Genomic DNA, 27,363 nt, shown 5'->3' with positions numbered 1-27,363 from the left:
CTGTGTCTTTTATAATTGACCTCTTTACTCCTACCTTAGCAGAGGACAATCTTGGTTTTTATGGTTCAATCAATCACAGAATCACAGAATCATTAAGGTTGGAAAAAAACCTGTAAGATCATCAAGTCCAACCATCAACCCAACACCACCATGCCCACTAAACCAAGTCCCAAAGTGCCATGTCTACACGTTTTTTGAATGCCCCCAGTGATGGTGACTCCACCACCTCCCTGGGCAGCCTGTTACAATTCAGAGTGAATAGATCTTCACACTGAGACCTAAGACCCACCTCTGTTCCCTTCTGAATAATTGGCAAAAATTCCCCAAAATTATTTTCTGGGAAGAAGGAATCTTGGTTTGGATGCCTACACATAGATTGTCTGTGGCACAGTTTTAGATACCATGTGCTGCCCAAGGGACTCCTGAAAGAACATGACATTTGATGGATCTTGATCGATGCAGAAATGTCCCAGAAGCCAGCAGAAGAAAGGAGAGTGCCCATGTGGTGGTAGGCATGTGGGTATGTGCATGGGTATAGGAGTGATCTGTCTCTGACCGGGTTTGGGAGAGCAAGGACTGCTGCAGGGCAGGAGGGAGGATGCTGACAGAGCTGGAGGGCTCTGGGATTTGCCCACAGTAGCGATGTTTGTACCTGATATGGTATAAAGCTTGTCATTTCCAACTACCAAATGCGTCAACATTGTAGACTAGGGAGAAAAAATAAAGAGAGATTGGAGGGAGGGGGGCGTGGGGTGTTATGCTGGTTTGTTTATCGAGAAACAGAACTTTACTGGGACACAATACGAAGCTACAAGCATATTATCCTACTGCCTTTCCAGCTCCAGCACCAGCTCTTTTCATTTCCAGGTGAGGCATTATTGTGTTAATACTTGCAGAAGGAGGGAAGAAATGAGTCCAAATGCCCCTGTTTGAAACGTCCTATCAGTGCATAAAATATGTCTGCGGATTTGAGAATTACGCTGACTTCACAACAGTAAATTTCAGATAAATAATTTATCTCCTGCAAACACATTTCTGTGCTCTTACACATCCATTTGTTTCTGGAAAGCAGCGGGGGCGACGGGGAGGCGGAAGCAATTGGTGCTCACTGGGGAACTTCGCATGGAGCCGCCTGTAGCTTGGGTGTTGTTGGCCACTGGAGGTAGGGTTTTGTTCTCGCAGCCACCAGCTCCCACATCATAAATAAAGCCATTTTGGAAACAAGAGGCACCTTGAGCTAAAACTGGCATTCCTCACAATATTGGCAGATCAAGCCAGCAACTGTTGATTTTAAATGTTTAATGAGCAATATGTTGCTGATTCTGGTAATAATGTTGTGTTTGCCTAACCTTTCTCAGTGCGTTCCCTTCTGCTGTATCGCTGGCAAGTTTCCAAGAGAGGAGGAAGGGGAAGGAAAAAAAAACAAACCCCACCAGGAAGGGTGAAGCACGGCAGAGAGAACAGGAAAACTGAACGACTTAAGGAGAAGAGGCATAAAAGGCAGGGGTAGAACTTAATTAAAAGGAAGAGATAGCAGCAGGATATTGATGCCATGTCAGAGTATTAAACTGGGGATTGCAGAGAAAGACGACTTTTCCCTGCAGAGATATTCTTATTCATACTGAGGGAATTGGAAGAGAAAGGCTGGTTACTAGGAGGAGATGGACAGGAGGAGCTGAGTGGAGGTGAACCCCGAACCAGGGAGTCTCCTGAGACAGTTCAATCAGCTGGTTAAAAGCAGGTGAACTGAAAGAGAAGCGGCATTGTACAAATCAGTAAGATGCACAGTTGCTTCCATGTCAGGCTCATATAATGCTCACTCTAAAGGCTGTCTCCAGTATGCTGTATTTTTTCCAATTTGTTTTTGTTCAACCTCAAAACCCTGAGTAGTTCAGCATAAGCCTGTTTGACACTGGGTTGCGGGCTGGCTATAGAGAGGCTTATGAGCATGTGTAGGTGTCTCAGGATACAAAGGAGGCATCCTTGACCAGTGAAGGTAGGATCACGCAACGGAAACTAGAAGGCGGCTGCTTTTATAGTACTAAATAGCAGCTGCTTTTGCTGCTGTTCTCATCCTAGATGAGACCCTCCCTCTACCGTTGTGGGTACTGACCATTGCTTGCTGGAGAAGACCGAGCTCTTGCTTAATTTATACCATGACTTTTGTGCTAGGGAAAGCACAAGACTGAAAATACTGGAAGATGAAGTCATTTGTCTTCCGAACAGCGAGGTTTTGGCCAGCAGGGTCAAACGCTTCCCCCCCCTTCACCTTGGACCCTCCTCAATAGGAGTTATCCAGAGAGTTATTGTGCAAAAACTGTGGAAGGTTTTTGTAATGTGTTGATTGGGCTCTTGAGTGAGACCAGGCATTTTCTCATCTTTTAATCATTACCTGTTTGGCTGATGCTTAAATCAATGACTGCATGCCAAACACTCACTGCCCTATTAGGAAGCCTCTTCTTGTTTTACATAATGGCTTATTTATTGCTTCCATTGTATGTACGGCACAGTATATATTGTCCAAAAGGGAAATATAGATACTAGGTCATACTTGGTGAAGGAGGATTGTTCTCTTATTAATGAGGAGGATATCAGTTTTGCAATGCTTGTTATACTTTCATTTCCAGGCTGCTGCATACAAATTGTGTTATATAAAGTTGACCACACGCAAATATACGTATAGAAAAGTGTGTGTTGAGACACTGTGAGATAGAAGCGGAAAGCACCAGGACGTGTCTAAGAGCAGCCTTGCCAGAAAAAAGGTGGTGGTCTACCCAGGCCACTGTCTTTCCTCCAGCAATGAGAGAGGTTTAAGAAGAAGGTAGTGTCCTTTATTTATATTACTGCTTGATTTATTGTTTTTCCTTCATGGGTAACCTATCACCTCCTTGAGTTACTTGCTTCCTTGTCAACAAGTCAGAGCGAAACACAGATGTATGTTCCACACTAAATTTTCCATTTTTAAGAGGAGGTATGCATGGGATTGTTGGCTTGACCTTCTCTCTCTACGTTTTACTCCCTCTTTTACACCACCATGATATCTTCTGTTGTTTTCTTGCCTTCTTGATAAATATCCTAAGCATCAAAGCTAGTAAATGCAAAAGATTTTTAATTAGCCTTGAGCTTTCCACCAGGGTTCTCAAGTACAAATAGATACAAGCCCTTATCAGCTGAAATCAAACACATCGTCAGTGGGTCATCTTCAAGGAAATTTCCAGCAGCCCAGCTTCCATAAGTGAAGTTCTTTTTGCTGCCAACACCTCCCAGTGATCTCTCAGTAACTGTAGCATACTCCCTCAGTTGTAGGGTGGGGGTTTTTTCTTCTTTTTTTTTTCCCCCCTCTGGTTCAATTCCCTACAGCTTTGAAGTAGAAGAATGAAGTCTTTTCCAGCCATGTGCTGAGATATGGCATCGTCTCTCTTGGAGCAATTACCACATGTGTTTGCCATGTAACAGACAACGATAAAAGCAAAACAAAGCTGCAAGTGTAAGAACTCTTCTCCTAGATGTTTCTCCAATATGCTACTCCTCCACGAATGTTTTTTGTCATTGCAATAGCTCAACTGAGTTACTTTAGACAGATATATGAGTGGAAGGAGAAAACAACTGGAAGATAAAAAGGAGAATAATAGTAGAAGAGGAGGAGGGAGAGAGGGTAAGAGGAAGAAGTGAAAAGATAAAAAGAGGTATGTGAATTGAAGAAGGGAAAAAAAGGGTGAGAAACTGGAAGCAGAGGGGTGATGGGTCAAAAAGCAGGAGAGGTGATTCAGACCTCTGGGATGGCAAGGTGTGAGGCTTGTGAGCTCTTCTGGGCAGGGCAGAGCCCTGCAGAATGCAGTATAATCTCTATCAGGGCTTTTCAGTTTAGGGGCATATAAATGGAATGGGGTTTATTGCAAATTCTGGTTAATAACTTTTTCAAAGGGGAAAACTCTTGTATTCTCTTTGAAATACAATTCCTTGTCTCATAAATTGAAACAGCTGCAACTGTTCCCTCTGCACACAATTTTTTTTCATCTTTTGCCTTTTTTGCTGGGTTTTGCTTAATGATTTTTTCCCTGCAGAAGGGACCCAAAATGTGCTGCTGTATACAGGTTTGTGATCAGTGTCTTTGCACAAGCACAAGAAAAATGCCTTGGGCATTTTCTGCTTTTAGAGAGGAACAAGTGTTAGGCTATTAGTCTGAATCTAACTTAGACTGCATTTCTCCTGAGAAAACTCAGTAGGAATTTTTGCAGCCTCATTCCCTAGAAAGACTCTTGCCTAAGCTGAGATTTAATCTATCACTTAGACTCCAGTCTTGGAACTGGAAAGGCTGCTAGCACCTCCATAGCTACCATGGAGAAAGCAGAGAAGAGAATATAGGTGAACATCTCAACAGCCTGTGTTCCTGCCCCAGCTCTTAAGGCATCCCCTCCGGCACGGGGCTTGTGATGGGTACTGCAGTGCAGGCGGGGAGCGCTATTCCTGCCTGGAAAGGGAAGCGAGACCATCTCCCTCCTTATGACTATAAGCAGTGCTAGATACTCTCTGCTAGCATCAACCCATCTCTGTCTCTCTGAGGGCTCCTAAATGTCTATTCTTTCTTTTTTCCTAATTGAAAGAGCCAAGCTTGCCTTTGGGCTAGTGCAGAAATCAACCACTTTTGTGGATGACAGAGTGTACAGAAACACAGATGGGGAATCAAACCTTCCTGTCTCCAACTCACTATCTGCTCCAAGTTAAAGTGGTCAAATCCGTGAATCATTAAGCAAGTGATATATGAGTTAACATAGCATGCTGGCAGGAGCAGCACACACAAATGTCCCGAGGAGGTTCAAATACAGAGGGTTATATGTCACCTTCACCCAATTTCTGTTTGGAAAGAGCTCAGGAAGGCTTTTGGGTTAAGTGAAGAAATACCTGGATAGGTGTCTCAGTTTCTCATTCCTCCAGCTCCCTCCCGTGACTCCCTGCAAGTGCCACCAGCTGGAAGAGGAGAGGGGTGTAGAAAATGTCAGGATTTCTCAGATCTGCGTGGAGAGCTCCTCCCCCTCCTAGCAGACCTCAGCCTTCCCTTTGTATATGACAGATGAGAGCCTCTCTGGGCAAGCTGCATGTTCAGGAGATCACAGGGCAGCAAGGCCGTTTCTCATGTTGCGTTAGGAGCAGCCAGGGTCTCCAGCAGGTTGGGCTTCATCTCCATCTCCTCTTGCAGCAGCCTCCTGCCACATCCCAGCTTGCAGGTTCCCTCCCATGCATGCATCAGGCGGCCCAGCTCTGCTGCGTGACAAGCTGTTGCAGCTGGGAGATGTGAGGAGCCTTTGCCCACCAGAACAGATTTGCAACTGAGGGCACCGAAACCTCAAATGACCCCAGTGACAAGCGACTAGAGAGGCTTGCAGTCTTTCTGTCCTTCCTGAGACTCTTGGCATCCACACTGGCCTCCATGCAAACCAGGGCTTATTCACAGCAAGAGCCTAGGGGAAGAAGAGGAAAAGAAACGCATGGGAGCTCTTCCAGGGCTGCATGGAAAGTGCTGGAGATTATCTTTTAGATTTCCTGCAGTGCTGAGATTGTTTGGGGGTTGGGACTGTGGCTTCTTCCTTGTCTTTTTGATCCGTGAATCGCAGGCTGTCTCACAACATGGAACATTTCATTAACTGAGACCTTCCAGAGGACTTCTCTGTATTGGAGAAGGTAGCAATGAGAGCACTTGTATGTCTAGAAATGGGATGGTAGTTAATGGTGTATTTTATCTGCCTTTAATGAGATGAAGCAGGCAGAAAGTAAGGAGGAGGAGTCAGCACCAAACATTCCCACTCTGTCCCAAGCCCTCACTATCACAGGTCGTGGGAACCTACCTCCCTTCCTGTTTGTATGTCCTGTGCATGCATACACACCGTCTAAGTGTCTGAGACCTTCAGTGATACTGCCAACAGCCTTGTATTGCCTGTGAGCAGTGAAATTGTTTACCACAGGTCAATATAACTGTAATACACAGGAAAGACTCAGGCCTCAGTTACCCCTTGTATGTTGTATTCCCAGCCAACACTAACTACATTCCCTGCTGCTTTCCCATGGTGATTCACCTTGCTCAGAGCTCTGCTTGCTTGCCCTAACCTTCTGCATCCCCTTGCTTTTTTTTTAATCAACCTTTCACCTGTATCTCATGCTCTGTGTCTCATTTCCTTATCTATTTCCTTTTCTGTCCTTCTCCTGAAGACTTGTGTCTCACAAGCTATCTTCTTTGTGCTATTTTTTTTTAATTTTTTGTTGTCTTGCTAGTTCTTCCCCTATTCTCCATTCTCCTTCCTTCTCTCTTCTTCCCTTTCCTTCCTGCTTGTTGCATTCCCCTGTATATGCAAGCTCATACTGCTGGAAAATTATCTTAGGACCTTCTGCTCCTGAAGCAGTGAAAAAATACCGTCTGCAGGTGAATTTGCCATTTTAATGTAGTTAACATTCCTCCCCTCCTTCAGCTGTTCTGCAATTGCAGACTGCTGAGATTAGTGGCATAAAATCCCACCAGGATATTGACATAACCTATAAGCCAAGAAGTTGTTTTAATCAAACCCAGCATCCCATTCGGAATGCTGGACTTTTAGAAATACAAGGACAGCAGTTTTGAGAGCAGCTGAGAAATAAGGAAATAAGTGTTTGGGGAGAGAGGGTTTGATAACTTTTTTTGTCTGCATTATTTCAATACCTGATGGTCAGAAGTTGCAGGTTTGGGGTTTTTTTTTTTTCCACGAAGTCCTTGCCTACACAGAGCACTCAGATGGAGTACTGGTATTGGAGAGGTGATAAAAAGGAATTCGATTGGATGGCTGGATTATTAAGAGGGGGTATTATCCAGTAAAAGTGTCAGAGGACCTCAGTCCACGGGCATGGATGATTACTGTGGATGAATTCCTGGTCCTTGGAGGCCAGGTGGGAGGGCACGATTGTCATGCTTCTCCTCCACCCCCAGTAAAATTTAGAGCAGCCTTGGATGAGCCGCTCATAAAAAATGTCTGCTATGTTGCATGGAAAGGAGTGAACCAACGAAAGAATAGACGATACCGAAAACTATTTGTCAATCTCTAACTCACAAACTCCACCTCTCTCTGTTTCCCTCCATCCGCTCTTGGGTTTCTAAAGAGGCAATCTTTGTCAGCGTGTGACTGGCATCCACAGATCAGCCGGGCGAGGACAAAGTATTGACAAGCCATTGCAGATGCTTCCAGTGGCAAAGCTGATAAAGAGAAGAAGGTGCTGCAGTAAAGGAGGGGTGACTGGATGCTCTGTACTGTGGTGCCAGTCAATATGCCTGCTGTCAATACAGTCCAGTGTTACAGCACTCTAATCTGCCAGGGGAGAGAGAAGCTGCCCATTTGCAACCATGATTTGTGTGTACGGTGGTGTGAAACCCGCAGAAAGCGTGCAGTTTGTACGATACGGTGATGAGAGGCAAGGGGAGATTTCTGTCCCCAGCTGGTGATCAGTTTATTCACTGAAGTGTGAGGATTGATAGCACTTGTCACTATTAGCCCAGCTAATATAGCTGCAGATGCTACATTTAATCATACAAACTATGCGGCACAATTGCAGAACAAGGGCCTCTGGCCTGCACCACTGGAAAAGCAAGCGGAGTGGATTCCTAAAGAGCTGGTGGAGAATTGCTATTGTCCTCCTCCCTTATGACAGGAAAAAAGAGGATGTGTCCCGCTTCTGCATGGCACTCTGTGAAGGGGTATGTGTTTATGTGCATGCACGTGTATAATTTACTGAGTGCTCGTGAGAGAACAAAATGAAAGGATCTTGTGCATGAGATCAGGAGTATGTGTGGGAGAAAGCAGAGCTCCACTGCGTACAGAAGAAAGGAAAGGAGTGGTTGGGGCAGGAGGATGTGCCCAGTCCCCTTTGGCTGTCTTTCATAACACTATATTCCTGACAATTGCGTCTTGGTATCTGCAGCCAAAAGGAGAGTCGGAGCATTTGAGAAAATGTGGTGCTGCCCAGCAGCACAGCTTTGTAAAGCTGGGAGCAGCTTTCACGCAACTAAGACCAGAACCCTTCAACAAGGTGTTTGCAGTGCAATGAGGACAAGTTAGGAAAAAAAAAAGAATTTAGGAGGAAACATGCCAGCCTTTCTCCTTTGCTCGGGCAGGAGGCCACGTCACACCTGGAAGCGGTGTCCACCCGTGTCCAGGCACCAGCTTGTCCTGAACGCAGCACTAGCACTGAGAGGAGCTTCCCACCTCTCTCAGCTTTGCCTCCTCGCTGCCTGGGCTGTGGGGAAGGAAGCTGGGTCAAGAGTAGAAGCAGCAGATGAAAAGATGAGACAAAAGGGCTGAGACAGCAGGAAGGACTTTGCTGACTCTCACTGTGCCACCTGGTTATTTCTTCCCGCCTGCTATGTTGCAGGAGCCCTGACCTGTGTGCTGATCCCGGCTAGGAGTGAAGGGGAAGAACTTAGCGCTATTCCCCTGAAAGGGGAACATTCACCCACTTTTGGTTCGTTTGGTTTTGAACTGGATCGGTTCCCTTCTCAGGTGCAGAGTAGAGCCTGACAAGCACTGGGAATGTGCCCAGGTTCGGGGAGGGAAGGTCTGGAGTTTCTTAGGGCCCACGTCATCGAACGGCAGACTCACTCCTCTTTTGCTGCTTTTCAGGAGTGTTTGAAACCAGCCATTACAGGTTTTCAGCCAGAAATGAGGCCTCTTCTCTTGTTCCACCTGCCAAAAGGTGCCTTGTCAGAGGTGCACGTGGGGCTGCGTGGGTGCAAGCACCATGCAACGCTTGGGACAGCGGAGGCAAATGATACTCTGAACTGCAGCCCTTTGAAAAAGAGAGGAAACTGAGGAGCACCCGCTCCCAGGTGATGTGCAGCTCTGCTGCCCGCTCGCGAGACCGTAGGCACACCCTTGCGCTCCTCCTCTCGCCCCTCCTTCCCTGTCTGCCAGCCTTCCCCCGTGCACGTCCTCGTGTTAGTGCTCCGTCATGCTTTCAGTCCCACACCTCTGCTTCCATGTGTGTTTTTTCCAAAGCCCACACACATGCGCACAGGTGTGCAGTCTAACTGCTGTGTGCTTTTTCACCCACCCGCATTTCCCCTCGCGTCCCCACGAGCTTTCCCGCTGCTCTCCTTAGGATGCTCAGCAGTTCTTGCCCACGTGCCCAGCTGTACTCACCTGTGCTCACCACACTCTCACGTTCTCCGTCTCCGAATGCCCAGCCCCATAACCCAGCTGTTATCAGTTTGGGTCTATCCTCTGTGTGTCCCGTCAGACTCACATCTGCAGTCAAGTGCCCCCAAACAAGACTGGCATGTATCGGGGTTAAAAATTAATATGCTGGGAACATCCCTCTTCTCTAAACTCACACCCTGATAATACAGCCCCTAAGGGGAAGAGTTTGCAGTGTAAAGACAGCTAGTTTGTGGCTTTTACTGAGAGTGCGGGGGAGGAAAGTCCAGCCCAACACCTAGCCCTTCAAATGAAGTGACTTGTCAAGTATGCAACTGTGGCAGAGATCTGAGAAGCAGTAAATTTAGCAGCACTCACTTCCACTGACAGCCTGTCATGTGCTTGAAACAGAAATAGTGGTGGAGACAAATCACTGCTGTTTTCCTATTAAGCTTTGGCCCACTGGCCTCCTAGCTTGCCAGCAGCATTTCTACCTGGCCTGCCAGCGCGCCTCATCTCAGGGACGATGTGCCTCCCTGTTGCAGGCTTTGGGAGAGGCAGGAGGGGAATTATCATGCTGTTATATCCTCAGGTGTCCTTGGTGTCTGGGTGCCCGCTCATCAGCTGATGGATTTCTTGCTCAGGCCATGTGCTCCTGGCACCTCCTCCCTCCACTCAAGGTTGAGGGAACATGGACCCTCTGCCTAGAGCGCTCATGGTTTTCACCCCTGCCCTTAGTTTCTTCCACGTAGCTGGCAAGGTCATGCTGATGGAGTAAATGAGGCACTGATTTGAATAAGGGAGTAGAGGTGAAGTTTTCCAGTGCACCTGAGTGACTTGCAAGCACAAATGCCATTGAAAGCCACTGGGTCTTGTCCTGTTAAAGCGTTTAGTGGCTTTTGGAAACCCTGCTTTCAAGCATTAATTATTATATAACTATTTAATAAAACATGCCATCAGAAGCTCACATTAATCTTTACAGGGATGAGAGACATCCCTTAGTGCTCTAAATTGAGGAACCAGCAGCAAATGGACTCAGCACGTTTTCCCTTCTTCCCTCTCTCTTATCAGTTTTGATTCCTCTTCCCCTGTCTCCTCAAGCAAGATGAAATCACGCCGGTGATTAAGGTGGCCTGCTCTGTGTTGGTTTAATTAGAACGACTGCTGTTTCAGTTACAGTAAAACTCTCACTGGTGTGCAGTTGCAAAGGCACTCTAATGAAACCCCTGCCTCTTCAGGAGCTTTGAGGAAAGGAGCCAATGAGTCCTCAACATAAAATAGATGGCTTTTCATGTTTTCTCGGGTCTTTGGGCTGCTTCTGGCTCCTGTAGGAGCTAGGGGCTCATGTCAGACTGAGAGGTTTCTCTCCCCAGAGGAGACAAATTCGTCTGGGGAGGGAGGAGGGTGGGGAAGGGAGAGGTAAGTGGATTCCCGTCCATGACGATAACAGGTGGATACAAAGAAGTGAAGCCCAGTGAGACGCTTTTGATCAACGTGGTTGGCCATGGTTTCTCATGCCAGCAGTGTTAGAGTTGTTGGACTTTTTCTGTAAGCGTCACAACAAGAAAAAGAGTATAATGCAATTGGGACAAAGGCAATGAAATATCTTTTATGGTTTGTCCTCAGAACCCCTCCTAAACTTATGGGGTAACCAGTCAGAAAGGAGTTGGTTTGAAACTGTTTCTTCTACTCATCACTTTCTGCCTTCTCCCTTTCTAGTGAGCCCCCTCTTTTTCCCATATCCCTGGTGGAGAGACCCTACCTCACAGCCATGATTTGCTGCAATAGTGATGATGACCAACAGCTGTGCTTGCAATGGTAAGAGTTGCAGCTGGGAGTTAAAAGAGCTTGAAATCAGGATCTGTATTTGCTCTCTGCTTGCCTCCCCTGTAGGACTGTACAAGCTGCAATATTAGTCACTGAGCAAACGCCTTCCTCCTCCTTCGCAGTCAGTGCCTTGCAAGTTTGAGAGAGAGAGACTCCATATTCTTTGGAAAGCTAGGGAGTGGCTAACAGCATAGGAATTAAATATCCTTGACTGAAGCAATCATTTATCTGGATTGCTATCACTATGAATCAACAGCAGATACCTCAGATGATAATATCACAGGAGTCAGCCCAATTGATCAAAAGTCCCTGCAGCATGTGAGCCCAGACAATATCTTCCCAGCACACCCCACCCTGCTAAAATCCTCTGTGAGCCTTGCCTTGATACTTGGCAGTGCTTCATGCCTGCTCAATCCTAAATCCAGCCATTTAGCCTCAGCTCCTGATCCCTTGTTGTGCTCCCTGGAGAATATCCCCCTTTGCTCCTTCCAGCAGCAGCAGATACGGGGGATGGTGTTGGGCAGTCACTGTGCTGGATCTAATTGAGAAACTCTGCAGCGAGGAGAGTGGTCAACAGAAAAGCAAACAAAACGATTTTTACAGGAGCTAATCCACCTATACAAATATTGGCGCCAGGCATCACAACACACTGACATGGTTTTGAAAGGGTAAATCTTGCTGAGGGGTGGCTTAACTCTTTGACCTCATTTCCTCAGCTGAAAACTATAGCTGTGTAAAAGATCAGTGGCAAGATCCAGGCTGATACAGGTCTTTAGGTTTTAGTTGTGAGCTCGGTGTTCAGAGTAGCCTCACTGAAAGCAGGGATGAGCTACAGGAATTGCCATCTTGCAAAAGCCTGGGATATTCAGGGGCTGTGCGATCTGGCCATGAAATGTTTGGCTCCAGCTTGCAGAGAAAGAGCTGTTGCAATGTATAAGCTTCTAAGGTATTGCTCTTTCCCATTTCAAGTGAATTTGGACCAACTTGTAATTTCTCAAGCCTTCTTCCAAGTTTCAAACATAAAAGGATGGAATTCTATGGGCTAAGTTGAATCTCTGGGGGTGTTTTAATTTTTTTCTATTTTTTAAGTTAGGTTGAAGTTCTGGGTTCATTCTTACCCCCTCATCCCAAGAAGTATGAGTGGACATAAGACAGAAGGGAAGAAATCCATTATATTTAAAACCAAGGAAACATTTGAATGGATGACTATGAAAGTGAGCCACTTGATTCTTGCACAATAGTATATTGAGCATGTCTTGCTCTACAGGAGACACAAGACTCTTGTAAGGAACATAACAAGGATTTTTAAAGACGCCACCAAGCACAGACCAACCCTATAGTTCCTAGATTGACAGACTGGCACAGTCAGTACCACTGAGTGTCATCACATGATGTTTCCCTAAGGTCTGGGACTGACAGAAGGATTTGTGGAATTAAACTAGGAACTACATTGCAGTCCATCCCTGCTCTCCATTGGCAGGACAGAAACAATATGGTTCAGTCTGGCTTCTTGGGGAACTTGCCCCAAATGGGCCTTGTTGCTGTTGATCTTTTCTTTGGTCTGTAAGGAAGAACTTGTCTTCAAACTCTCTAATGATGATAGCATGAGTGCTTTGTCCAAAACGGGAGAACTTGCACGGAAAGGAGTACATGAGGCCAAACGAGAGAAAACCAGCTGACAGAGTCACCGGAGACTGTAACGGTTGACTGCTTGCTGTTGTATTTTAATTGCCTTTCATAGATTTCCATGATGTGCAAGAAAACCCAGTCCCTTACATCAGCTCTCAGCTTGCATTACCTTCCTGTGCTTAACACAGTGGGAAACAAACACCAAGCGATTTCCACCCGCCCACCCCCCCACCCCCCGCCACTGTTCCTCTTGCCACGGGCAACCGCTGGCCCATGCTTTTCTTGCAGATGGTGGAGAAAGAGGGCACAGCTCCCCGCAGAGCTGACCATACTGCTGGAAGCGAGAGATTGGTGGGCTGCCATCGATGTGTGCACGTCGAATAACCCCTGTGCCTGGGCTGCGATTCTTTGTCGGACCTCTGGTTTTCAATCTCCGTTTTATTAGCTGCTCCAGCATGGTCCCCTCAGTCCTGAGGACTTACCAACTCCTGCCTTCTTAAGACACGCAAAGATCTGGTGTCATCTCAGTGATTCATCTGGCTGATGACGCCTTTTACCTCATGTTGTTGTAAAGTAACCTCTAAAAGGCAGCAGGCAGAAACTTGGGGATGCAGAAACAGTGCAACTATTGGTTTGTTCATGTTTATATGTCGTTTTCTTGGCAGTAGAATTAAGGCTTGATGTTTGGTAGCATAGTCATGACAACTCACATTGCAGCATGCAACATTTAGGGAGTATAATATTGTAGCTGTGACATTAGATGACTTAATTTACCTCATGGTTCATAATTTACTTTACACATTGGCATCAAAGCCAAGTTTTGTTCAAGAGCAATTCATCTGTCCAAAAAATGCTGTTTGTGTTCATTAAAATAGTGTTAGCAAATTTGGGTTAAGTTCCGTAAGTAATTCTGAAAAAAAAACAGAGTAAAAAAGTGTCATTTTCTTTGACATAAAATCATTTTTTTGAACTTACATCTCAAGTTGAGACAGAACATTAATTCCTTCTTGTGGTTCAGCAAAGAGCAGAAGAAGACCACTGGTCAAACAGAAGGCTTTGACCTGAAGGAGGGTTGGATTTTTTTTTCAGGGATTGGTTCCCTTTCTTTCTTGTGTTCACATGTGGATTTTGAATGGAAAATCTAATCAGCTGCTGAGATGCAGTGGCATATTGCACACCTGCTCCGTGCCCACACTCCGGGTTGTGCGTGAGAGAGTGTGATGATCTTTAGTGGTCATTTATGAGTATGAGTGAAGGGGGAGTGGAAATTCAGAGCCGCAGCAGACCTGCTGTGGCTGCTTCAAGCAGATGGCCCCACTGACGTGCACCCATGGCCGGGATGCAAGCCGCATCTGAGCTGTCAGCTCTTGGCTTCCAGCTCCTGGGCAGAGACATCAGTGACGGCGAGTCATCCCAAGTGGTCTCTCCCGCTGGGTTTGGGCAGCGCTCTCCCTCGAGAGAGAGAGCACAGAGACGTCGTTCAGTCTGGGGGTCAGTCTGGGGAGGCTGCTCTCAACCTGGAAGGTTTTATTTGCATGCTAGATGCGTGGGGTTTGAGGAGAAAGTCCCCGTGAAAATCGCAGGCTTTCTTAACCCCGGCCGTGCCAGTAGGCGCTCGTGCTGCCCCAGCCGGGGAGCTCCTCGGGCGCAGTCCTTGGCTCGGGAGGCACGGCAGCCAGCTTTGCACGTAAGGAGAAAATGCGATCGCTGATGAGCAAGGTCCCGTGAACGCCAGGGGAAACCATGCCAGGGTGTTTCCTCCTGATCTGACTCATTCTCATTCATGAAGCCAGAGCCAGGCCAGAGCCCTCCCTGGCACTGCACTAGTTTTTTGGTTTATGTGTAATAGCTACAGACCTAAGGGCATGGGAGGCATGAGGCCAGCTTAAACAATAAATACCCTGCTGTGCCTTGCTGCTTAAACAGAGTAATTACTGCCTTACTACATGTGACCCCTCTGTTCCTGTCCCTCTGGCAGTTGTTATTTCATGGCTCCCTTTACACAAGGGATGTCTGTGCCTCTCTCCATGCCATACATCTCTCTCTTTGCCACTGTCTCGCCTCCCGTCTTTCTCAGTCGCTCCGTCTCAGTGCGTTTCTCTTTGTCAGGAGCTGACTACCATTTTCTCTTTTTCTCAGTCACTGAAGAATCTCACTTTGTTTGCATTTCTTTCTGTTTTTTCTCCATCTATTTTTCTCTCGCTCTCAAGCCTTCCCCATTTTCACCACTTCCCATGCCACGCTGGTTCTTATGCCTTCCCTCCTCACTGTAGCATTGTACCACTAGCTGTCCCTTTGCTCATCCACCATCTGCTGCTCTCCACTGATCTCTTTGCTAAAAACGAGCCTCTTCAACTAAGGGACAGAAAAAAAATGGCAAGCTCATTGGAATTTGTGATGGCTGAATAGACAGAGACTGATAAACGAAAACTTCAAAGTTTTGAATTAAAAAAAAAAAAAATCCCAGCTGGAGGTAAAACAAAAAAATTGTGTCAAAGGCTCCCTTAGCTATTTTTGTCTTTCAGAAGCCTGTTCCTAGGGAATGTAAGGTGCAGAGGGAAGGAGGAAAGTTAGGTGTGCAAAACCTTAAACAATAAATGGAGAGTGCAGAGAGAACAAAAACTGAGGTTCAGCATTGGAAGTTGCTACACACAAAAAAACTTCAAATGGCATTTATTGATTTGCAATCTTTTTTATCCCCTTGCGTCTTGTTTTAGGCAGAGGAGGGCCCAACAAAGATGCATATCCCCTTCTGCTCTCCCCTCTTCACAACTACAAAGAGGCTTGGAAGGAAAACAAACACAGAAGCAGGGTGTCTGATCTCTTTCTCCACATACTAAATGCAACAGATACTTTCAGTGGGTCTGAACTTCAGTTTAGTTTAAGACCACAAGAGTATTTAAAAAAAAAAAAAAAGAGAACTAAAGCAATTTCTGCACAAGAAGGAGCCCGGTGTTGGATGCACAAACAGGAGAGGACGGAGCAAAATGTGGCTGCCACCTCTGCAGACTAGCTTCCCCTTTGGAGTTGTAAGGAGCTAGGGCATGAAGGGAGAGGCCCCTCTGGTAGAGCAAGTGGCTGAAATCATTGCTGGTCCCTTGACTACCGGAAAGAGCTGTCTGCACACAGCAGAAGTGGGGTGTCGTCGGGGTGTGCGTCATTTCTAGAAAGGAAGAGTTTAGGCTTTGAGGGAAGAGTGATGGTGCGTGGCAGTGCAAGGGGCTATTCGGGCAGAGGTGGGAAGGACCCATAAATACATGGGGAGGGTGTAAGTCTGTGTTTCTGCACACACATTGGGATTTATATACATAAAAAAAATATAATACCTAATATATAAAATACAGAATATAATATATATTTTTGATATATGTATCTCTCGTATATACACAAGAGTATAGGCAGGTGTGCACATCAACAGGGGATGATATGCAGAGCCCATGGGGTTGTAAAAGGCTATCTGCAAAGGCGGGGGGAGCTTCTTGCCAGCAGGCTAGCATTGCCAAGCAGGTTTGCTGTTTGGGTTCATTATTTACTTTACTGGGTCTAATTAGGAAGCCAGGGGATGGGAAATGTGGCTGAGGCAAGCAGGCCTTCAAAGCCTTCCTCCTGCACACATCAAAGTCGTCTGCTGCAGATCCCTCTGCAAAAAGGGCTCTGCCAGCTCCAAGCAGCGGCAGGCGCCTGGCTCGCTCTGCTCGGGGTCATTCCCTGTTGGTTTGATTGTCAAGCCTCCCAGGCTCGTACTGTCTATCTCCAGCCTCCAGAGCAGAAAGCTCCTCTTTCTGATTTACTGGGACAGAGTTAAGGAGCTACAGCTTGGCAAGACAGCATTTAATGGGGCTGCAGCAACAAACCAAGCTAACCACGAACATGTGAAAGGCAAAAAACCTGCAGGGAATAAGGTTGCCTGGAGTCATGGGAAGGGATGCTTTGGGATGAGAAGAGCTGTGCTGCATGAGGAGTCATCCCTGTCAGGGAAGCCTGGAAGGCCCCTCACTGGGAGGGGTTGTGCTGAACCAGACAGAACAGCCAGGGGACAAACCATGTCAGCGAGGAAGGTTTGGCAAGTAGGGTCAGGATTTCATCCCTGGATAACACGCTCAAGGCAAACGTCTTCTCTTAATGGGGATGGAGTGGCTCACTTGCCAGGAGCTGGCAGTCCCTCTCTTCACCTAATAGAATATGTTCATTGTTATCGGTACCAAAGAGCATTGTCCAATCCTTCTCCCTCCCTGCTTTGATAAACTGCATAGTGACAACCATCAGCTCCCAGCCAAAGCTGGCTCCTGCATGAAACATTTGTAAATGCGCTCAGTGTGTAGAGCTCTGTTCCTGCCCCCTCCCCTTTGCCTTAGAGGTTAGAGTTGTATGACTCACCTAATCTGGCTGCCAAGGTGAATTAGTGAAAACATCTCTACAGCTCTGTGCAAGATATCACAACCTGACAGTTTTCTAACAAACCATGATACATCTTTCCTCTCCTTGATCTGTACTATGACACCTCAATTTTATATAAATGCTTTTTGTTAGAAATGGTTAACGTACTCTTAGGGGGGACAGGGCTGCAAGCAAACGGGTCTGTCTTGCAAGTGAGAGTAGCTGAGTTCTTGCAGCAAAATGTTCATGCCCAGGGTTGAAACAGGTCACTGGTGCAAGGACAGGAACAGCGCTACCACTATTTCAGCAAGAGACTGTCACAGAAACTTTCCCTGAAGCGTTATGCTCCTATCTGTGTCCTGGAGCAGGAGCTGAATGAGGAGCTGAATAGGGCTATTGATGTCTCTGGCACGCTTTCTAAAACTGTAGTCCTCCCTTTCACTCATTCCCAGAGAGCTCCACTGGGCAAACCAGCAGCTCATCATCTCCTGGGAAGTGTTGTGTGCAGCTGTGAAAGCTCTCCTGCTGTCCACCGTACACGGTTTAGACCTTAAGTGCATGTACGTATGCAGGGGAGAAGCTGAAAAACATCTTCCCTTAGGAAAGTATGTACCCTTTTAGGATACTTTGGAGCTCCACTGATGTGGTTCTCTGACAGACAGACTTAACAGCACCCTTAATGAGGGTGCCACTCCATTAGAGCTGGTTAAGTCACCCTCAACCCTCTTTTCATTACGGTGACAGTCTTGTGACAAGGGCAAATTGCAGGAGAAGCAAGTCCCACTTGGAATGAACCCTGTGTATAAACAAGGCAGAAATGCAGAGCAAATGATTTGCAAAGCTGAGGCAAATTACGTTTTAACCTTTTCTTTGTGAGTCTTTCCCTGATGTCTGATTAACTTTCCAGTCAACTGGCTGACCTACCAACTGGGAGTGCTGCTGTGAAAGGAGGGGAGTGTTGATTGTCAGCTCAAATTGGGGGTGGGATTTTCAAAGAGCATTATTAGCAGGTAGCAGTATGTGATAAGAAGATCTGGGAATTAAAGGAGTTCCCAACCAAAAATGAATCATGCCATGGCAAGAACACAAACAGTGTATTGGCTGTACAGGCAACAGCACAGCACAGAAGTTGCAATGCAATCCGTCTGCGTTCAGCCATGGTAACATCTCATCTGAAGTGCTGTGTTCGGTTTGGGGCGTTGCACTTCCAGAAAAATGTGAACTTGTCAGAGAGGTCTAAAGGGAAGGAACAAGAATGATCAAGGGTCTAAAAAACCTCACCTACAAAGGAAGGTTGACAGACCTGGCAATATTCAGCCACAAAAAAAAAAGTAAAAATGACAACTGAGGGAGGAACATAAGTGATTTAAAAGTTGATAAAAGGCTATTGCAGAGAAGAAGGGAATGATTTGTTCTTTTTGTCTATAGTGGCTAAGACAAAAATAATAGCTTTAAATTGCAGCAGGGGAGATTCAGGTCAAACTTCAGGGAACTGCTCCAGTGGTAAGGACAGCGAAGCACAGGAACAGATCGTCTGGAGCGGCTGCAGAGTCTCTGCCGTTGGAGGGCAGAGGATGGCTGTCTCCCTGCCATGACCCATGTGTCCTGCCTTGAGGTTGGGGAATGGGCTAGAAGGTGACTGAAGAGTATTGTGACTCACCTAACTGTGATCCTAGAGGAGCTGAGGTTCCCTAACATATTCATGAGTTACAGTGATAAAAAGCACCTGTGAAAACCCCACCCCGCTTCCTTCTCCACCAACTCTCCAGAGCATCAGCCCCAGTGCACAGCAGAGCACGGAGAGCCGTGTCCCGCAGCACTGGGTGGGCAGCAGGAGCCAACTTTGCCTCCCTACCTTGTAAAATATGCTGCTGCCATGCAGTAAGGCCCTTCAGCAGACTGTTACGGAATGCAAAAACCTCCATCAAAGCAGTTGTCAGCTTTAGACATAGCAATGAGATTTCCGCTCACCTGAACATCTGGTAGGAGCTGGAAAAGAGGCTGCTGGTTAGCCCCGCTGAAAGAGAGGGGAGACCTTGTCTTTGGATGAGTTTAATAGGTACACTGCTGATTTCATGCCGAGTCTCCGTGACGGGGGGTGGTTTTCCCCTAGAATGGTTCTGAAAATTGCCTGGGGAAAAAAATAAAAAAGGCAAAAATAACTGTATAAGGGACAGAGTTCTGAGCAGATTCTGAAGTTGCTGAAGTCCCTATCTCTGATGCAGAAGGGAAATGCACGCAGCTGGCATCCCCAGCGTCACCTGGCCAACACGCTGCAGCAAGCCTGTCTCTGCATGGTGGCATTCATTGCAGGTGGCTCCATGGGAACTTTAGCTCCAGGGATGGGGCTTACCCACTGCCATAGTGCCGCAGACCCAAGGACAACAGCCCCGTCCTCACAGGCACTGTTTGTACTCCATCAAACATCTTAAGCACTTAACATGAGGTGGGCAGGGTTTCAGAAGCGCTCCGCACCTATTGCGCAGAAAATGTCTTCTGGGCAGAGAGTTGCTTTGGAAAATCTGACCACTCTCTGAGGAACCTGAATGGGAGCCCTTGTGAGCTGACCTTTTTTTTTTTTTTTTTGAAATCTGGCTTTTTACCCTTTGAGGGTTGGGGGATGTGTTCTCTAAAGGTATACAGGCACGCCAACTGGGGCTGGTGGCTTTGCATGCTGCAGAGCAGTGCTTGCAGCCCTCTCAGAGGAGTGATCTCCCTTTACACGCTGCCAATGTGGTTCAGATTCTTTCTAGGAGGAGCCTTACTTTGCTTTCTGAAGAAATAGGGTAGATATACCAATCCTAATATTTCATGCTTCCCTGGCACCTTTCATCCGACGATTCTAATGTGGTTTATGTGGGTTAACCTCACCGCCCTTCTCTGACCAGGAGGTGATGGGAGAGGGGGGCTATTAGCCGCAGTTCACAGAGGGAGAGCAAGGGAGTGACACACCCAAGGTCGTACAGTAAATTAAAAGCAAGGCCACAGACCTCCCCTGATTGCTGCCCCCAGCTGTAACCCCGACGCTCAAGTCACTGCTTTCTAAACGGTGTTAGCGAGGCAGCAGGGTTTAAATATGCCATTTCGTATGTACAGTAGATCAGGGATTCGTGATGATTATTGGTCTCCGCGGATCAAATTACACTTTGTTCCTCTCAGTTTGGCTGTGTTTAACCATAGCTCCATCTGATCGATGGCACTTCAGGGTGGTGCTTGCTCTGAAAGACAGAAAGACATTTTTCACAGTTTGGCAGTGGAGAAAAGGGTGCTGACAGTACCCCACCACATCTGAGGACCCAGCTAACCCTGAACCAGCCCATCGGCCACAGGCTGACTAACCTCCCCTGGTACTCAGCCATCACACCAGTGTACTTACTCCGGTCTCACGTGGTGGAGATTTTGCTTCTCGGCCTGGACAGCCTGGGGGATGCAACACTTTGGTACCACTTCTATGCTTCCTTCCAGGTTTACAGAACCCAACGTTTCCATATCTAAATACAATGCTAGTGTCTTCCTGATATGGCTTCTGAAAAAACTTTAAAATTGCTCATGACTGTTGTTTATTTGCAGAATCCCTGTTGCGATTGTTCCTCCAGAGCAATTAAGCAGAATAATTCCCAAATTTGAATGCCTAACAGAGCCACCATCTATATTTTTCTGTCCTACCAGGCAGAGAGTTTGAAGGCGAGGAAGAGTACCTGGAAATCCTAGGGATCACGCGAGAGCAATCGGGCAAGTACGAATGCAAAGCTGCCAACGAGGTTGCTTCAGCAGACGTCAAGCAAGTCCGGGTCACTGTGAACTGTGAGTACATCGCAACTGGAACGCGTCAATGGGGACAGCTTTGCCCATGGGCAGGGGTGACTGTAGGATAAATAGAGAAGCCTTTCTGGGTTTATATTATACGATCTGAAATGGGGCGGGGGCGGGGGGGACGCGCTGAAGAAACTATCTGCAATCAGGCACATATTGCAGGGTATAGTTTGTGCTTTAAACCTGGTAATATATAAGAAAAGAAAGAAAAAGAGAGAGAGAGAAAAAGAGAGGAGCTGTGAGTTGCCCCTGTGTCTCCTCTCAGAAACGCTGGCGATGCCTTGTTTTCACTCATTGATATTCGGGAGAACAGTAGCGTGAAGAGAAGCTTCCGCAAGGCAGCAAGGAGAGATAAGGGAGGGTTCAGCTGGCTCAGAGCAAACACACGCCTGCCTGCACCCAGCCATCTCAGCGGAGCCTACATGGGTATCACGGCCCAGGGGCCTGGGGGGACATGCAGGAGAGGCATGCCCAAAACGAGAGGGTGCAAAAACTTGACTTTTGTGCTGGTTTCAGGTCATTACAGGTCTTTTCCAACCTTAGTGATTCTGTGACTCTGATTCTGTGATTAGCATAAAGCCCTCTCTAGGAGACCCTCCGTGCACCAATGCAATACAGACAGGGGCTTGACCAACGGAGACGGCAACCCACCTAAAAACACTCAGAGGCACAGTTAGCCACGTGGCTTACATCCGCAGCCCGCACCTGTATGAGTCTTCAGCAGGTGTTGCTCTAGGGAGTGGGGCATGGATCCCATCTGCTTAGACAGATGTCCACTCACTCCGCTAGCATGCTTCTCTCCCAGTGACACAAGATATTTCAGAGTGCTGTTATTCTTATAATCCCACATGTGTGCATGTCCACCTCCATATTTGTATGGCTCATGTTTGGCACCGGAGTGATTTAAAGTGAGTATCCCCATCTGCCTGCTCTGTTTCCTTGCTTGGAGGCTAATACTTCTGTAGCAGGGATGGATGAACGGGAGGTATATCCTCTCCTGACCTTCTTCAGTTTACACAGCAGAATATTAACTGAAACTGAAATTGGAGACAGTTACAGGCATGTTTCAGGGTGCATATGCATGGCCTTGATTCACAGGGAGCACTCTCGGGGAGTGGGTTAGGGCAGAGAGCTGACGACGGCAGGCAGTGTTTCAGCCCGTCCTAGTCTAATTTGCCACCACAGATGATTTTAGCACCTTTTAGTACCATTCTTGCTCTTCTTCCTTCTTTCCCTTTCAGCCATCACATCAGATCAACTTGTCTGTCTTGCTTAGAAGTCAAAGTTATAGGCTCCCTGCAGCATCTTCAGCATCCACAGAGTTTTTTATAATTCCCTTAGAAACTGGGTGGCAGTGGTTTAATATCGGCTGCTTCATGGGCCAAATTTGGCATTATTGTGAAACTGTAGTAGCAGATTATCTGCACTAAAACTGTTGAGGGTTTTTTTACTGTCAAAACCAGCTGAGTTTATAAACCTGACACATTCCATGAGAACCAATTAATATTTTCAAATATTTCTGTGAAACATAATTTCAACCATGCTTTTAATATGGTGGAAACAGATTGTTTGTATAAAGTCAGAATGTTTGAGTCTGACTTAGTTTCAACTCATAATAACTATGCTACAGTAAGATTGTAAACATTTTTACTGTTGGAATATATGAAAATATAATGTGACAGAGTATTGTAATATTATTACATGGCCTAATTTGTAATGTGAACAAATTATATCAGGACAGATCTTTTATTTTTAAAGAAAGGGAAAAAAACCTAAGAGGTCATGAGGGCCACGCACAGGAGAAAAATCAGTCCTGCTTGGAGAATGAAAGCTAGACATTTGCATACATCTTTCCTTATCTCGCTTCCTTAAACTACACCACAAGCAGCAGAAAGTGGAAAAGCTACAGTAAGTTTGAAAAATGAGACCTGCCCAACCTCAGGAGCTTCCTGGCCATCTCTTATCATCCGCTGATGCCGTGGAGCACGCAGCTTGTCAGTCCCAACTGCAGGAGAGAGCATCCTCGCCTTGCTTTGGTGGCACACTACCACCTTCAGGCTTCCCGAGTAATGGCCCTTGCACATCACAGACAGGGAAACTGAGGCCTGGGGAAGAGTTGGGGGGGAAAACAGCTGAAGGGAACCCATTCCTAGCTAACAGCTAAACACGGAGCGGCTGCTTTCTGAATACAATAGGCTGGTTTGTTCAGGGCCACCGCCTGTGCCTTCTCCTTGGAGAGCACTGCAGCAAGCAGACCGCCCTTCGCTGAGCGGGCAGCCTCGGGGCCAGCAGTGTCTTAGCAAGAGCTGGGGTATGGCCCGTCCACCCGTCTGGGCTGTGGCCTTTAAAAAGCCGAGGAGGGTGGCTAAGGCAGGGACTGCTCAGAGCAAGGGGCTGGGCTCCGTGGCAGCAGCCCCGGGGAGCACACGCCTGCCAGGGTAATTTTCTAGGCCCACGGAAAGGTGCTCGTTCATTTTGTGTCTCACCTTTTGCGCTGGATTCAGTGAAGTGGAAAAGCTTTGTCTCACGGCAGCAGCAAGAAGATACACTGCTTGAACTAAAAAATCAAAGAAGGATACTTAAAAAATCACCTTCACTATCCTTTTATTGCCCCTCCTCCTTTCCAAATTAAAATATTTACGTGAACCCACAGCCTTTGAATGTAGGATCCTATTTATGTACACTTATTAATATTTATGATGTTAGAGGGCGCACTGCAATATCCCTAAAGCTCTGCATAAAATCCCGATTAAGGTCAGGAAAGGGATCACATTGAGATGGCTAATGTGTTCACAAACAAACTTCTTTCCCTATATTTTCCAGACAGAATTATTTTTTTCTCTGACTGACACAATCCATTTTGATTCTTTTTTTGGCCTTTCAGTGCTGGGATGGATACAGCCAGTGGAGCTGTACTCCGTACACGCAGAGTGTGCTGTATGGTACCTTGAGTCTCACCAAAGCAGCCATCTGAGTTGCAGCCTCATAATCTCTGAGTATGCAGGTACTAGTGATGAGAGACAAGGCACTTATTCCCTGATCCCTCTCAGCAGCCAGGTGGAAATAATTCTGCCTTTTAACATGTAAAGCTTGTCGCTTAACATTTTGAACTTGAGGCTGGGATTGAAGATGCCAGCGCCTACCCTGTCTGGCATCCAGCCAGCACTGAGACCCAGCTCCAGTGGAGCACACCGACATGTTTCCCAACTTTTGTTTGTGCCCATGGCACAACTCTCAGGCTTCAAAGTAAGCAGAGGTGGGAGCACTGTGCTGGGCTGAGGGCAGGCTTCAGGCAGAGCAATCACGAACAAACCCTCTTGGAGCCTGTTAGAAAGTGTGATGTCCAGGAAGGCCCGGGCAGGATTTGTAGCCTTGGACACCTAAGGGAAGTGTGGAAGTGTCTCAATGAGTGGTCTGGCTTTCAAAGGTGCACCCACAGCTTCTGCTAAAGCTCTTCCCTTTTAAGCCATGAATGTATTTCTGTCTCATACATGTTGCCTCAGTCCTTTCCTTTCTTACTGTAGTTTTGACATTAGACACAGAGATTGTATGGAAAATAATTTTCACACTAGTGTTAAATTCCTACTTTCTTTCTTTTAATTCTGCTGTCTTCCTTTACCCTTGATGAAGTCTTTCTCTCATCTTCTCTCTGATAAGCCTGTGTGAACTAGAGATGCAGAGGTAAATATTCATAAATTACAGAAGTCCGTCATTAACCTTAACTCTGCCTGTGTATGCCTATGCATTTATGACAGAACTTTATTCAGTGTTGCTGAAGAGAAGCACGCGTAAGGAGTGATGCTAGTGCAGTGTATTAGGGAGAGTTCAAAGAGCAGGTATTCTCCAGAGGAGCAGGGGGGAGCATGTGCCACAGCAAGCAGCAGCCATGGGCCTCCACCAGCGCAAATGGTTTTCATGAGGAAGCCAGCCCTGACATAGTTTCACTGTTTCCTTCCACCTAGAAGTATGTGAAGTGAACATGTGTTTCCTTCCTGCAGACCCTCCCACCATCACAGAGTCCAAGAGCAATGAAGCGGCCACGGGACGACAAGCCTTACTCCGGTGCGAGGCGTCAGCAGTGCCCACGCCTGATTTCGAGTGGTACAGAGATGATACCAGGTAAGACCTTTAGCTCGCCTCTTCCCTTCTCTCCTTTTCAGTTCACTCTATAGAGGATCCTTAGAGAATCACCTATCGTCCTCCCCAACTCTTAGAATCATTGAATCACAGAATCATTCCGGTTGGAAAAGACCTTTAAGATCATCAAGTCCAGCTGTAAACCTAACCCTGCCAAGTCCACCACTAAACCATGTACCTAAGCACCTCATCCACATGTCTTTTAAATACCTCCAGTGATGGTGACTCCACCACCGCCCTGGGCAGCCTGTTCCAGTCTGACAACCCTTTTGGTGAAGAAGTTTTTCCTAATATCCAATCTGAACCTCCTCTGGCGCAACTTGAGGCCATTTCCTCTTGTCCTGTCACTTGTCACTTGGGAGAAGAGACCAGCACCCACCTCTCTGCAACCCCCTTTCAGGTAGATGTAGAGAGCGATGAGGTCTCCCCTCAGCCTCCTCTTCTCCAGGCTGAACAACCCCAGTTCCCTCAGCCGTTCCTCATAAGACTTGTGCTCCAGACCCCTCACCAGCTTCGTCGCCCTTCTCTGGACACGCTCCAGCACCTCAATGTCCTTCTTGTAGTGAGGGGCCCAAATTTCTCCTCAAACAAATTACTCTTCACAAACCATATAAGTCACAATGGTCCCATCAGCCTCAGCAGAGCCAGCGCGGTCAGGGCAGGAGAAGGCAATCCCTCTCTGTGCTGGGGACGCTGAAGGAAGTGCAGAGGATGGAGCTCTTTAAGTCTCTTTCGGGCCAATACACAATTAAGACACCAACAGTGCTTTCTTCCTGACAATGTTCATGCATTAAATAGCCCATGATACAGATAAAAAATAGGCAGTGTTAGTCTCCCAGTAGGTAATGCCACTCTAGGTGCCTTCATCTAGGGGAAGGTGCTGCTGAGGTGTAAGATTCCCCCATCTGTATGACCTGAGCCACCCGGATTTGCATATGAGAGAAAATGGGAAAAGGGATCTGTCCCTTATACCTGAGCATTTACCTGGTATTGAGAAGGTTGTGTCATTATCCTAGTTTTTAACCTAAGCCATGTGCACAGGCTCAGGAGTGACTCAGCTTTAGTATATGCACATATTGGAACACATGAATTGGTGTGTTTCACTAAAAACCTTTTATTCAAGTACGGACTAGCTCTCAGCTGGCCATGGTGTCTTCATTTCCAAATGTTAGTTGGTGCTGGGTAAAGGCTTCCTCCCTTTCCCTCAGCTTTTCTCGCTTCTCCACTGCTTCACCTGTGGCATTTCTCCCCACTGCGCTCCTTCCTTTCCTTCCCTCCTCCCGTTTTCCATCAATGCCTTCTTTGGCCTCTTTCTTCTCATGTCTCCTTCCTGCCTCCCTCCATCCTCATCTGCCAGCTGGGCTGAATGACTGGTTTACTGCCTGCCAGGCAGTGATTTCCTTCCCCAAACGCAACTACCATTGCACTACACACCTCTTCTCCTGTCTTCCCAGGATAAACAGCGCCAACGGTCTGGAGATAAAGAGCACAGGGAGCCAGTCTCTGCTGATGGTGGCCAACGTCACTGAGGAACACTACGGGAACTACACCTGCGTGGCTGCCAACAAGCTGGGAGTCACAAATGCCAGCCTATACCTTTACAGTAAGTATGGGAGAGGGTGAAGGGAGGTCCAGATCGCTCTCGCAAAGTCCGGGATGTGTAGGAAGCACATGGTGACCAAAACTCAGGAAAGCATCCGCTTGCCACCCCCAGCCCCCCCCAAATCTCCAGCCATGAACTGGCTTTCAGAGCTCTGCTTGAGACACGTACATGTTCATACTTGCCATGAAACACGAACACAGCCAAATTAAAAGGTTCACAGCCAAGTCCTTTGATTGACTTTCTTTGCTGAAGTCAGATTTTGTTAAAATAATAAAAACATGTTTGTTTTAAAGCTGGAAACAAAAAACCCTTTAGAATGACAGCCCCTTTAATAAGGCGACAGAAGGCCAGGGCTCAGAGGGTCCGTGACAGCTGAGAAATGACACGTAATTCAGAGAGATGGAGAGAACTAGCCGCTGAGCCTGAGGAGAACAAGACAGAGTCAAGAAAAAGAGAAATTAGTTTGAAAATGGAAGGGAAAGAAGTGGGAAAAGACAGAATGATTTAAAGGGGCATACCATAGGGAACATGGGGGAAAAGGTAATCAGCAGATGAAATATGGAATAAAATTCCTTGGATCTCGTTCTGCTACCTTCCAATTACTGAGTTTGTCATAGTAAGTGTAAATGGACAGAAGTTGGGACTAGACCAAACTTTAGAGCAGAATCACCTGCTAGTTCTGAATTTTGCAGCTGATCCAAACCTGACCCTAAACAGAGCCCCTGCCCCTCACCTCCTACCCACGCACATGTACAAACTGTGGCGTATTCCAAATGCAGTTCCCGATTCCAGGTCCAAAACTTGGGCTTGACTTGGACCACATGTTGT

General features: G+C 46.9%; 1 protein-coding gene across 1 annotated transcript in view; it reads left to right on the top strand.

The window, feature by feature from the left end:
- LSAMP (limbic system associated membrane protein) overlaps positions 1-27,363 on the top strand; it is a 317,263-nt gene that overhangs the window by 266,094 nt on the left and 23,806 nt on the right. The window contains exons 4-6 of the mRNA XM_059815770.1: positions 20,652-20,786; positions 24,794-24,914; positions 26,387-26,535. Of these exons, the coding sequence (XP_059671753.1) occupies positions 20,652-20,786; positions 24,794-24,914; positions 26,387-26,535 (405 nt within the window). The remainder of the gene's footprint in view (positions 1-20,651; positions 20,787-24,793; positions 24,915-26,386; positions 26,536-27,363) is intronic.

The sequence above is a fragment of the Gavia stellata genome, chromosome 1 (genome assembly GCF_030936135.1).
Source record: "Gavia stellata isolate bGavSte3 chromosome 1, bGavSte3.hap2, whole genome shotgun sequence".
Lineage (NCBI taxonomy): Eukaryota > Metazoa > Chordata > Aves > Gaviiformes > Gaviidae > Gavia > Gavia stellata.
The sequence above is the reverse complement of the archived record's forward strand: the minus strand, read 5'-3'. Positions and strand labels throughout refer to the sequence as shown.